Below are 14,102 nucleotides of genomic sequence, written 5' to 3' on the forward strand. Positions count from 1 at the left end.
GCCATGTGAGTCACCTCCCTGGCCAGGAATCAAACCATACTGCAGGGACTGCGGAGAGCTTCATAGTGCTACACTTCAGTCTGTTGCACCACCAGGGAGGGTCCCAGCTTTAGAGTTTTAAAGAATAACTTGCAGCATCTTGTTCATGATATGACCAAGACAGTGAGTTCCTCAAGACACAACTGCATATACACTCAGTGACTTTATAGTCTCCTCCAGGGAGACCTGGCATGGATGGAAGACTCAACAGTTGTAGAATGGAGGTGTTGGGATCAGCCTGATTCTCTATACAGCCATAAAGAGGACATCCCTTTCTGACAGCATGTCATCACAAGTGTCTTAAACATACAGAATCTTTGCCCTCAGTCCTCCTGCATAATGTTTTTCCAGGTAGACAACTATGAGTGAGATTCTTCCAGGTCAGATTACTTTGCCAGGGGCCTGGCATCCCTAATGCCTGCTGCATCAAAATCTGTTCAAAGTATTTGTAGCAAAGACAGAACAAATCAAACTAAATCGACTTATACATAGTAGACCCACAAAAGGGCAGACATCCCCAAACAAAGGGGAAGATGCAGCAAGCAGAATATAGTAGGACCTTTCCAGTCTCTTTGCCTTTGTGGAGAGACCCTGAGGCCTGGGGGTGTGAGAAAGAATGTTGAATGGTCCTATCTGTCCTCTTGTGGTATTTTAGAGATTTACATTTCAAACAGCTTTCAAATATGTATCACAAACCAGGGGAGACAGTTCTAGAGATATCTATGGCTTAAATTAGAAGAGGAAAGTCCTTGAATATTTTCCAAACTGGTCTCTGGGAACTGATTTCCAGCCCACTGCTCAAGTTCAGGGTTGGTCAGAGAACACATTTGTTCTACCTTATGTTGGCTTTTGTCAACTAAATTACATCCTTGTTGCTGCAGGCTTGCACATTAACCAATATATCCCTTCTGCCCAAAATAGCCATTTTCTTCTGTATTTTCACTCTTAGGTACCTACTGTATCATGACCTAATGCTTCACCTACATATGACTTATTTCTTTATGTCACTTGAGAAGTTCTATGCTGTGGGATTTGAAGGCTTTAGACATGTTTGAATCAAGTTTGCCAGGTGAACAAGCCACAACTCTGCACCTCAGTCCCTCGTCTGTAAAATGGTCTCTATGTGAGAAGAAAACAACTAAAATATGAACATATGATAAGGTTCAATAAATAATTATTAGGAACTCAGTCAGAGATTGTGAACTGTACTTATTTTATATCCAGTCACAGCCCCTGAGTGACAAGTTAAATGAATTAATGAATTAGTAGATAGAGAAGTGAATGATCACCTCCAGAATCCAGTTAGGGAAAACAGATGAACTAGAATGAGGCAAGGGTGACTTTGATCTGAGTAGCTGGTAGGAGATGAGTTGGGTCAGCAAATATTTACCAGAGAGAGCCAACCACTACTGAGATTTCTGCTTTTGAAATGAATGCAGAGACGGCAGCATCAGCACCATGGAGGAGTGAAAACATAGCTAAGTTATAAATACAGCACAATAACTGCCAAAGCCATTCTGACTGATGGAAGGCGTGATGGATTTTGCTCCAGGAAAGAAGGGCTGCTGTCCCTCAAAAGAGTGTTGTGTATTCTGTAATGAAGACAATGGCTATATTGCCAGGCTCCAGAAGCACCTAGACTCTGGGCAGGCTGCTTTAAAAATGTAGCATCCATCCTAGTTTCTCAGTGTTTTTGTCTCCATGTCTATAATAGAAGCTTGTAGCTTGCTCAGAGGTGTCTGAGTAGAAGTTGTCCTCCTTATCAAACCTCAGGGAGTTGTACTGGATCTGGCATCTGAATGGGTGTGGGTAACATACACTGCAATGCTGGCCCCTGCTGTGATTTTATGGGAAGTCATCATGCAAACACTACCTATCTGTGCTGAAATCTAAACTATAAGGTGTAAGTTAAAGATTAGCTTTGATTAAGTACCTTGGATGAAGAGAAAAGAATGCTCTGATTAACTGATTTCCTAGAGCTATCTAGGAATTAGTCAAAATCTTTCTCTGGCTTGTGAATTGAGCTTAGGGACAGGGGTGCCAGGTAGAAGAGAATGAAAGATCTGAGAGTCATAAAACCTTAAAGTTGAAGGATAACAAAGGATATGGATGTTGATTATGAGGAAGGACATTATTTTTGTGGTCAAAATAGATTATTCAGTGAACCAAAAAAGAATACTGATCCGGAGAAGAACCATTTAGAAAAGAAAATTACACTCAATTCAAAATGGTGGTTCCTAGGATCCACAGTCCATGCCTGGACAACCTTACCATGCTGATGGAGGACAGTTAGTACATTGGACAAGGCAGCTGGAGCTCTGTGGAGGGCTTTCCGTCTTTCAGAGAGTGTGGCTTCAGTGATGTGCGTGTGGCTTGCAGATGACTGAGAATTCAAATTCTCATATGTAAACAAACATGTGAATCTTACATCTCTATCTAACCCAATGGTTCCCTTTTGGTGAGAGTGACAGCTGTCTGCATCTACCAGGTATTCACTTTCTTGATATAGTTCATTGATGCTGTAATGTCTAATGAGAAACTGCCCAGCCTGAAATGAGAACTGACCTTGGGTCCCACCAAATAAATAAATCCTGCACTCATTTGGGAGGTAGTAAATTTCCCCCCAACTCCCGCCCCAGCCCCACACAGAGTGTTTCTTTTTCTGCATCTCTAAATGCTCACAAACACAGAGAGTGATAGATGCTCACTTGACTTTTTCAAAATCATGTCAGGTTCAGTGCTGCAGAAGGGCCTTCAAAGTGAGAAGAGAAAAATGTCCCCACCCACACATGTCCTGTTTCAGGGGAGGTCGTTCAAGTTCATTACAGTGAGACTAGGGAAGGTTTCAAGTAAGGAAATTAAAAACAGTTTTCACTGTGAGCTGGAGCAGGGAAATGGTTCTCACTCGGAAGGGCTGTAAGAAGGATCAAGTTAAATAATGCATGTGAATGAAGTCATTTTGAGCTATAAAACATCATCCTACCAATGTCAAGTTTCATCACTTTTAACTCTCTGAGTGACCTGTAAAATGCTAGGAGTCTTCAGAGAAATTTATGAAGGGTCTACATTGTGCCAGGCAATACACAGATATGGAAAAAATAAGGCCTAATTTATGTCAGGGAGGCTTTGTTCAATTTAGACAGGCATATAATATAATGGCATGACTCAGGCAGTTAAAAAAATGCCACTAAATTGTCTAGACGCACCAGTGGGAGAGTGAGTCATGCACCACAAACCATGGTGCATCCTTCAAGCTCTTTCTGCTGCTGCTCCAAGTTTTCCTTTGAAAAAAGTAGCATTTCCTTTGACAACCTGGTAGTTCTCAGGTCTAGCGATCTGTCATGAGAAATAGACACCAGCCAAGTGAAGATTTTCTTAGCCGACTTGCTTCCAGGTTGATGTCCAAGTCTTTCTGATTTAATTCTCTCCTTTCCCCTAAATTTTGGTTCCACCATCACCAGAGGCATGTCTGGAGTTGGGGGCGGGGGGCGGTGGAGTGGGAGTGAGGGTAGGAAGACACTACCCTGGGGCAAATTTTGCCCTGTAGACCTGGATGTCTTGAGCAATTTAGGAAAAGTTGCTTATTTCTATTTGTCTCTAGACAAGAAGAATAGAAGTTGTCTCTATGTATCCAACTTTAACATCAGGAATTTGAGGCTTACACACACACACACACACACACACGCACACATGTTCCTTAAATTCTCAGCCTCTTCATTGCGGGCTGCATCTAAATCATTTCTAAAGTGCAAAAGGGAAGGTAATCCAACCCTTGTGAGGAACATTCAGGAGTGGCCCAGGATCTAGTCTCCACCCATAACCACTGCACTCTTGGGTACCATTAGAAAATTCATGGAATTTTGAGACACAAAGAACTGGGGGTTGGGGGACAGGGGAAATTCAGGTCTTAGCAACCAATAAGCAGATAAGCTTCAAGCAGCCATGCTTAGGGCTGTGACACAGAACACTATGTCCATAGGCCATAGGGGGCTCTGGCAAGGTGTAGGCACTTCTCTGTTCCACCCTCACTTCTTCTACCCACCTCTGCTGCCTTACAGCTTTCCTAAAATCCGTGAACATCGGTTTCTTGCCTGCCTCACCACCTAAAGCCTTAGGCTCCAAGACTACCCCCTCCTACTCTTCTATTTACTAGATGCCAAGGGCCAGTGGAGGCCGCATGGCAGACAGTAGTGGCAGGCTCCATTCACCTTGCAGAAGCCCTGGGCTTCACTGACATGAGACTTGCAGCTTCCCCAGCTCACTGCTGCTCTTCAGTAAATTCCCCTCCCCCCTCCTCCCACCCTGACCAAACACACATGGGAGATGGTCCACTTGGGCAGATTCTTCTTCTGCATCACCAATTCTGGTCACCAGTGTTACTTCCTGCAAGGCCTTTGACCCCTGATGACCTTGGGCAGGGTCAGCCTGTTGGTGAGGAGGCTGGTTCTCTGCTGTTGCAAGTGTGACGGGACCTTGTTTTAGAAAGATCAGATCTGTGGGATGTGTATTGATGGCAATACAAAGTGTCTATTAACTCACTGAATCCTCACAACAAAATAGGAATTAAGCTGAAGTCAGTCATTCATCCAGCAATTGTTCCTGGGTGCCTAATACGTGCTTGCTGTTATTTAAGGGCCTTAAGGACATAACAAAACTCTACTTTTGCAGAGTTTATATTCTAGGGCAACAGTTTCAGAATCGGGGGAGATTAAAAAAAAAAAAAAACCTTTTTGTATAAGTAAGTTATGTATTCTCAGCCACTACACCTTATTCTGAAGAATTTGAGCATTCATTCAGTCATTACTAATAGCTGATATGTGTTCCAATTGCTATTCTAGACACTGAGGATACAAAGACCGAAGAGTCTCACGTTCCCTCCAGATTCCCCCAGTCTAGGCAGAAAGTGTGAAATATACCTATGTAGTGAGAATTAAGTGGCATATTAGAGGCATCAAGGAAGGTCAAGGAACACAGTCCCCTACAGCCCTACCCTCCTACTGCCACAGGCTGTCACACCGTAGCCCGCTATGGGATGACTTCTCTCCCACCCCCTTCCCTTCCTAAACACCCCTCTCTGGCCATTCAGGGTAACCCAACCCAGAAGTATTCCCTCTGAATGTGACTAAGGGAAAGTCTTACTAATGTCCTGATAAGCTAACTGCCTGAGTATTAGGTTGCTGTTTACTCTTTCAGATAGTCTATTTACACTGAACTCATTTTTAATGTCTCCAAACAATGGGGGGAGGGTAGAGTTCATTGAGGGAGTGCCATTCTGTAGCCCACTGGGGAAGGCCAACTCCTGGGGTCAGCAAAGGCACTCCACACTCTTCAGGGCTCATTCTTCGGTGGGACCTCCACCCTCTTTTTAAAAACTGAAGACACTGGGGTTGTCTTCGCAGAAATACTCTGAGAGTCAGGAAGTTTTTAGGATGCAGAACAAGATGACAGGTCTTTTAGTGCCAGAGTTGTGGGCCACTGGGATTCTCTATTTTTGAATGAATGTGAATAGCTTTCATCAGATTCTAGGTCTTCTCAGAGAAGGTGGACATCATTTTGAGTGATAGAGTTGAGTTTCTTTAAAGAAGTAAAGATGATACAGTTATAGTAGGGAGGGGAGAAAGGGAGCAAAGGGACAGGGAGAGTGGAGGGTTCAGTACAGACAAAAGAATTTAGGGTTTTCAGTGCCCACTTTAGCGCTGTTTCTCTCTACTCCACCGAGTGAGACCTGAAGGTCTCGGATTCAGGATCTAACATGGTTCTGTCACACACCTTAGCTATGCCTCTCCCTGACCCGCTGAGGGTAGGAACTGATTTATGGGGGCAATTTTGGACAGTTAGAGGCTGCCCTTGCTCCATCATATTGCTGCTACCATCAGCTGACTTTGAGCTATGAATATACTATTTGTCATTAAACAGAAAAACGTTAAGCTTTTGGAATGGACTGTCCCTAGAGACAGTATGTCCCTGTGGAATAACACTGACTGGTTACAGAGAATAAGCATAACGCACATGGCTGCCCTTCCAGCAACACACTGTAGAGAGATAAATCACTTCAATGAGTCAGCCTTCAAATGTTGACATGTTGGGATCCCCTTGTCCCGGGCAGAAATGTCTGGCTTGCCGGCAGACTGAAGAACTTGAGACAAATGTTGTCAACACCTGGTGTAAGTTATGAGATGAATAAATATATACACATTCTCCTTGTCAACTTGAAGCCTAGGTCAGAAATATTTCTCCCTCAGAGAGAGGGAAAGGAACAAAAATTCAGACTAGAATTACAAGTTGATCTAGAAAATATTCACTGATTCCCCCCACCTATAATTATATACTGTGTGTGTGACTCTGATATGTGACAGGGATAGGTTTTTTTTCCCCCAAAGAAGGAAAATACAGGAAAAATAGGTCCCTAAGCATTTCCAGCAGCATTGGATGTGATAAGAAGTTAGTGTGATTGAGGAAAGAGCTGTAAGACAGAAGTCAACTCGCTGAAACTCTGAGGCCATACCCTCAGGAAAGAGCAAGAAACTGGATTGTTTTTCTATTTGTTTCCTTTTGTATCAAAAAAGGGGTCTAGGGGCATGGAGTTGATGATCTTAGGGTTTCTTCCATATGAATATTTTTCTTGCCTACTAATGCATTCGTTCATTCATTCATTTATTCATTCAATTCACTCATTCCATTATATATGCTAGCTGCTATGTCCCAAGTGTGCTGGTGACAGCCCAAGCTTATCTGAAATGAGAAACAGAACATGCTTGCACTCCCCTCCAGATACTGGGGTTCACAGGTTTGGTCTGGTCACCAGACTCACCAGCAGGAATAGGGGCATCTCTTGCTATAGCGACAGCAGTAGAATTGCCACTCCCGATCCAGCACCGACTCAAAGTAGCGACTCTGAAACCCTGCCACCAGCCCATTGTTGGAGCATGTCTGGTACCTGAAGAGAAAAGAATAATCCCAAGTTAAACAACCCCAATGACTCCCAGGTTGACCATTCCCAGACCCCCAGCTCCTATAGCTACTGAGTTAGGACTTAGAATTCTACAGTATATTATTCTATTTTTTAATACAAAGGCTCTGGTAGATTTGTAGAAATGACATATTGCTCATCATTGAATTTCAAGTATTCAGAATCTTTTGACTGAAGGAAATTTGGATAGACTGTTAGGAATATATTGTTAGAGGGAAGGGTGCATAAGTGAATAGGTAGAGAGGAATCCAGAATTTTGAAAATACAAGATTGTATTATTCATACTTTTTAAAATAAAAAATAACATAATTCACACTACTTGAATTTTAAAATACAAAGGAGACAAAGGGAGAAAATGAAATGATGACTTCAAATAATGGATTCTTCTGCTGAAGAACTGACATTGAACCCAAGGGTGCTTGTTCACTATGACCTGGGAAGCAGACAAAGTCCAGATGAGCATATGTGACTTATCTAGGGTGAAACATCTGGGACATTAATTATTCAGGAAACTCTACCACCCACAGGACTATAACCTCTGCATGATCAGGGAGCACTGCGGCTTGAGCTCCATCCCCAGTGCCCATTGTGGGTCCTGGCACAGAGAAACCAGAGTGGTGAGAGACCAACTGAACTGAACTAAAGTTCCCTCTAGGGTCTCAGCCTATTCTAGCTGCTCAGTTCTAGTTCTTCAAAGAGATATAGAGGTGAAGCGGAAATGTCCCTCCATCCTTCAGGACTCCTCTTTGGATGGCCGACAATCAAATGCACATCAGACAGATCAGGAGGAGAAAAGGGAACTCTTAATGACATATAGAAATTACACAGATGTAGATTCAAAGGCTATGGGGTAGAATGAGAGTATTTCTCCTGGGCTAGGGAATAGGATGGGGGCCTGGACTTCTAGGGGCTTCTAGGATGGAGGAAGTAGAGTCACATAGTGAGGAGAGGATGACTATGTGATGAAGAAATGGAGCTTGCCCTGCCATATAGACAGCTTTTCTGAAAGGAAGGTGAGTCTGGTGAAAGTCCTGGTCCCAGGTAATACACCTAGCTTTCAGGTAGTTACGAGAGTGATAAGAGTGTCCTAAAGTCCTGCAGGGCTCAAGTGACCTCAGCTTTAACAAATTCATATGTCACAGTGACATGCTTAGGGAGGGCTGTTCTGGATCCTTTGGAAAGGACTAATCTTCAAAGGCAAACCCCTTCACTCAGGTCTGCAGAGCCTTCCTGAAGCCACATGGGCTTTTATTTTTCACTCAACCTGGGTTACAGCTGATATAGAAATCAGCCCCCTTATCTTCACAGCAAGATAAGAGTTGGCTAGTAACTCCCTAGTAAGAGTTGGCTGAGCCCCTATAATCATTTCTTCCTTTTTCTAATTTCTAATATTACTTTCCCCCATTCCCACCCCACATCCTACCAATGCACCAATGCCTTATAGCTCGCCACTTTTTGCTGCAATGAGTGTGACCATCTCTGCCAGGCCACAGTGGGTTTCCAACTTATGTGGAGTGAGATCTTTTGCGAGTGCACTGGAAATAAGACTTAAGCTCCTTCTGCTATATTTATTTATTTATTTCCTAGCTTTCTGCTCCCAGATCCTGTTCCCTCACAGTGAGCTGATCCTACAGTCATCAGTGTGTCATGAACTGTCAACCCCAGGAGAACAACCCTTCTTTCCAAGTAAAGATAAATTTCCTGAAAACATAATAAAGTAAGAATAAGAACCTTGGGGTGACAGGTGAGCAGCCTTTGCTGACAAACCATGAAAACTTCAACAATTGTGTTACATTTTATTGTTCTTAGTTGTTAGAAATAAACATATAACCTCACACAACAAGATATCAAATATATTTCATGTCTCCAGTCAGAGAGCATACATCCCTCTCATTCATTCATTCACACATAGATACTTTCAAATATGCATGTATCTGTTCATGCCTCCATTCAACCACTTGTGCTCCACTGCTAATCTGGATCAATCACTGCTCTTACAAATTGTAGATAAATTGGGGAAGGGTTCGGTACTTGGTGGATCATACATATTACATTGAATTCTGAGTTCTCAGGTCTGCTGTGAAGTTCTGCAGATCTAAGAAATAAGCTATATCAAAAGAGACACATATGTCAAGGAGACCAATAAATCTTATTAGGATGTAAATTGATACAGTCTTCTTTGCTCTATCACTGTTACATCTCCTTAGGGGGGTCAGCAATTTGGAAAACCTCTGGCACATTTCAGGGGCCAGGTGATCAGGATGGACAGCTAGGGTCTGTGTTATTGGAGATTTGGGGGTTGACCGAGGATGCTCTAATCTATCTGAAGTCTAGCAACTTAAGTGGGAGTAACTTCAATGGAAGGTTCTAAGCATCACAAACATCTCACATGTGTCCAAAAAGAGGAGGTAACCAAACCTTCACTCTCCAAGTCTCCCCTTTACCGTCACTGAAACACTGCCTTCCTCTAAAATACTTCCTTCTTTTCACAACTCAGCTGGGTTGTGGTTTCCCTGCAACTATTGTTCCACTGTTCTGCTCTGTCCTGTGCACTGACACCGAGTAGTTATGTAGACGGGTGATGGTGGATGATGAATCGGGGCTCCAACCTCTGACTGTGTCACTCAGGGAAGGCTTTAAAACCTCCTTCCCTTCTGTAAAGAGGCATAATAAGAACACATGCTTCTTAAGTTTAGTATGAAGATCCAGTAAGGCGATACAAGACAATTCTAGGGATGGTGTCTTAAAATGTTTCATAAATTATGCATCAGTATTATCATTTTTTTTTTAAAGATTTTATTTGTACATACAGAACTGGGGTACAGGCCAGAGGCTCAGGGGCGGTGAGAGGCCTCACCAGAGACAGAGTGGGGAACAGAACAGGCAGATCGACAAAGTACACTGCTGAGGGGAGCAGCGGAGGGGCCAGGAGAGGTCTGCCACGCCATGTGGTCACCTCCTGGGCAGGAGGGAATCGAACTCATGCAGAAGTGGCTTTAGATTCTCAGTGCAGTGCTTTAACCCACTGCACCACCAGGGAGGGCCAGTATTATCATTTTTATTTATTCCACATGACAACCATGAGTAGCTTCTGTGAGAGCCGCTCGGCATGGTGTTTGTCAGTGGACTCCTGTGTGTTCCCTGAGCTGTTTCCCTAAAACAAGCTAACAGAGGTTGGTTGCTTGAGCTTCTGATACACACCCACATTTTATAACACCATCCCCAGTTGATGGGGAAGACCTTGCAGGAAAAGATCATTTCGTTTTCATTGTATATTTTCCATCCTGCCTGACATAGAGCCCAGCAAATGTTTAATAGAGAAATGAATGCATAAATGAGTGACTGGATGACAAGAGCATTTTCCATTGTTAGAAGGATGCTTGGCTTTTCAGAACTCATCATTCAAATCCAGGAAGAGCCTGTAACTCCTTCTAAGTAGTGCTATGAACTGGGGGAGTGATCTGTCTTCCCCATCACTACTTCCCCAGGAAAAAAGCCCATTCCAGGATGACAGTGCAAAATAAACAGAGCTTCAGGCCCTCCTCTTCTCCACACCTCTCACTTTCAACACCTTTGTGTTTTTTTAAGAAAAAACATTTAATATTTTTCTTACAACTCTGTATAAGTCTATTCCAGAAGGTAGAAAACCAAGCTGCCTCTTGTCTTCTTTGTCACTGTCAGATGTGGGAAAAGAGTTGAGAATCAAATTCTTGTTTCACAATTTGCTATTTAAATTGAGTTTTGAACCTCTCTAAACTTCAGTTCTCTCATCTAAAAAATACATTTTATTTTATATACATATGAAAATATGTAGACACATGTGTGCATAATATGTGCACTATGTGCATGGTGCATACACATATGTGTGTGTACAAGGTTTTAAAGCACCCTGTATTGTGTCCTATGAACACAGCAAGAACCACTTTTGCAGAGCTCATGTTCCCCCAGACAATTGATTACTAGCTTTTAGGGGAGTGATCTTGATGGAAAGTTCGCGAGAACCCTAGATCTGCCATAACCCTGCGCTCCCATTCTCAGTCCTCTTGCCCTCGGGGTCATTCTTACTTGCCATCTCTTCTTTTGCCCATTACTCACTACAGCTTATCTAAGAACAAAAATGCCGCCAACATCTAATGTCCCTGCAGCACTGCGGCATCAGATTGGCCAGCCGGGGTCCGTTTCTGCTGCTCATCAGCTCAGTGTGAGCAAATCTCCTAATACTTCTGAGCCATAGTCCTTTGTGTATAAACTGGGAATTGTAATCCTTCCCATTTCCCAGATTTGGGCTCAAATACAATTAGGCAACAAAGAACTTAAGGGCATAGACTGGATGATATTGATCATATTCCTGGGAGCTGGCAGATTTTGTGATAATAAGCATTTGTTAATGAATGAATGAGCAAAGGACAGTATGAATGGAGAATACTTTATAAGCTGCTATGTTAGATGTTGGCAGTATTTTTGTTCTTAGATAAACACTCCATAAATCAGGATTAGGGTAATGGCACCTATATTTAATGTAACTACTTCATTGATTTTGGCCTTCTTCCTGAATGTGATGTAAACAGCTGACTCTAGATTGTACTCAAGGTCCTTCTCACTACTGAGATTCTGCCCTGCTCTGATTGCCTTTTAAACTCTCAACATGTTCTCTACCAGTCTAGGTATCATTAACTTCCAAAAATCTTTTTATTTTTTAATAATTTTAGATTTATAGAAGATTATAAAGCTATCACATAGGACTCAAGCACACATTTCACCAGTATTATCTTTCATAATGCTGTTGCCTTTACAAACACTAAGAAATTAGCATTGGTATGACACTAAACACCAGAGTCTTTCGGTATTTCACCAATTTTTTCATTAATGTCCTTTTCCTATTCCAGGATCTAAACCAAGACACTACTTAGCATCTTAACCCTTATGGCTTTTGAAATAAATAAGTTATTGATACTTTTTAAAATTCGTAGGTAAAAGTAACATATAACAATGTTCTAGTTTCAAATGTACAGAATCATAACTCAATATTTGTCTATCTTATGAAATGATCACCACAGGAAATCTAGTTACTATTCATCACCACACAGTTACAAAATATTTTTTTCTTATGATGAAAAATTCTAAGATTAGTTCCTTGCAACTCTCAAATATGCACTAGTGTTATTAAATATAGTGATCATGTTCATCACATCAAAATCACAATTGGACATCACAAATTAGGGGAACAATGGGTGTCAGCCTTCCTCACCTCTGCCAGGGAGCCCCTCCAGAAGCATAAAAAGCCCATCCTGTGTGGTGATAAATGCAATGAGCCAAAATGAGATGTGTACAATAAAATTGAGCCCTATACTATATCACAAATACTAGAGTTGGACACTGGAATACTGAGAACTAAGAACACGAACAAAAGAGTTTTCCCCATGGGAAAAGCTGCAGATTTCTTGGTTGAGAAAAGAGGGGATGCTAGGATTTGCACTGCCTGAAGCACAAATTAGATTGAGTTATTCATGACATATTTTTGGGGGGCTAATAGGCACCAGCATTTTTCTAGACACTAGGGAATATTCCAGATAGTGGTGAGTGAGAGAATGACATATTCATGAAATTTTTATTTCAGATTTATATCTGAAGGAAATAAGAATATACAAATACAAATCAGGTGATAAGTATACCACATAACATAAAATAAGCAGATTGAGGTATGGGATGGGAGATACTGGTTTTGAGGCAGTTGGTCAGAAAAATCTCTCTGGGCAGAAGCTGCAATGGATGCTAAGTCAGGGGTATAGCTCTGCACTCAGCAAGGCCATGGCCTCAGATTACAGAAAACAGAGTTCCTACTTGAAGCTGACAAAGCTCTATGGGATAGTTTTTCTTTTTCATGGTTTATCTTTCATGAATTTAGTAGTTAGGTCTAATACAAACTATCATGACTTTCCTTGGGCTTCCTTGAGGTCCAGAGCAAAAACCACGTACCAACAGGCAGAATATTCCCCCCTGAATTTAGCTGTAAAATTGGTTCACCCAAATCAGCTGCATCAAATTCCAGATTCATGAAACCTATCTTGACCCCTGAGTACGTGACAGGTATTCTCAATTTGGATTTGTTTTAGAGCCCTCTTACACGTTCCCCTGTAAACCTCTCAGAATCAAGGCCACAGAACTAAGACATGACAGAAACAAGAGCTGTAAATCCAGCTTCCTGATTCCATAATCAGAGCTCCTTCCACTGCATTAGGGCTCAGTGTTGCTAGAAAATTCCAGCTTTATCTTTTACCAGATAGCCCTGAATGTTCTTCCCCTATGCAGTGAGAGAAGTTAAAGAGGATTCCCCAGGACACCAAGGCATCATGCCCTGGAATGACAAATGCCACTCCTGATAACCAAGGAAAACCTCCTGCAAGGCACAGGTACAGGCCAGCCTGCTAACTCCATCATCTGGCACCTGAAGAGGCAGCTACCAAGACCCTGGCAACCAGTAGAGCGACAAGCTTCTCAGCTATGACGGAAGTCCCCTTTAAAGACTGTGCTCTGATTAGCAAGTGTTGTTAGCAGATCCTACGTACTGTTGTCAAAACTGGGTTCAAGACTCCTCCCCCCTCTTAAAATAAACCTGAAAACTAATTTATTTATACAAGGCAGCCAAATTGCACAGAACCATCAACAACTCTTCCCCAGAACAGATTAAGAGCCTGCAGCTGATGGGAAGATGTAATTGCTCCCCAGATTGTGAGCAATTTTTTTTTCCCTTCCAGATTTTTCACGGAGACTACAGTCTCAACTCAAAGCAATAATCATCTTGAAAAAATTTCTCTAGAGTAATAAGTATCAGTCCTGGGTCAGCCAAGTCCTGGTGTAAAGAGACTGTTTTGCATATTTCTGTATTCTTTTCTCTGTGATTAGTGGAGGGGGGGATAGTGACAACAGAGGGTAGAAGGCAGAAGGAAAAATCAGTTTTCTCTGCACATAAAAATGCCAAAGAAGGGCCCTCCCTGGTGGTGCAGTGGGTTAAAACACAGCACTAGGGGCCCTCCCTGGTGGTGCAGCGGGTTAAAGCACTGCACTGAGAAGCTAAAGCCACTCCGCATGAGTT

General features: G+C 42.4%; 1 protein-coding gene across 1 annotated transcript in view; it reads right to left on the bottom strand.

The window, feature by feature from the left end:
• The window catches only part of DPT (dermatopontin), a 27,448-nt gene that overhangs the window by 9,718 nt on the left and 3,628 nt on the right, over nt 1-14,102 (bottom strand). Inside the window, exon 2 of the mRNA XM_004688460.2 lies at nt 6,851-6,976. Coding sequence (XP_004688517.1) covers nt 6,851-6,976 — 126 coding nt within the window. The remainder of the gene's footprint in view (nt 1-6,850; nt 6,977-14,102) is intronic.

The sequence above is a fragment of the Condylura cristata genome, unplaced genomic scaffold (assembly GCF_000260355.1).
Source record: "Condylura cristata isolate star-nosed mole 26May11 unplaced genomic scaffold, ConCri1.0 scaffold00024, whole genome shotgun sequence".
NCBI lineage: Eukaryota > Metazoa > Chordata > Mammalia > Eulipotyphla > Talpidae > Condylura > Condylura cristata.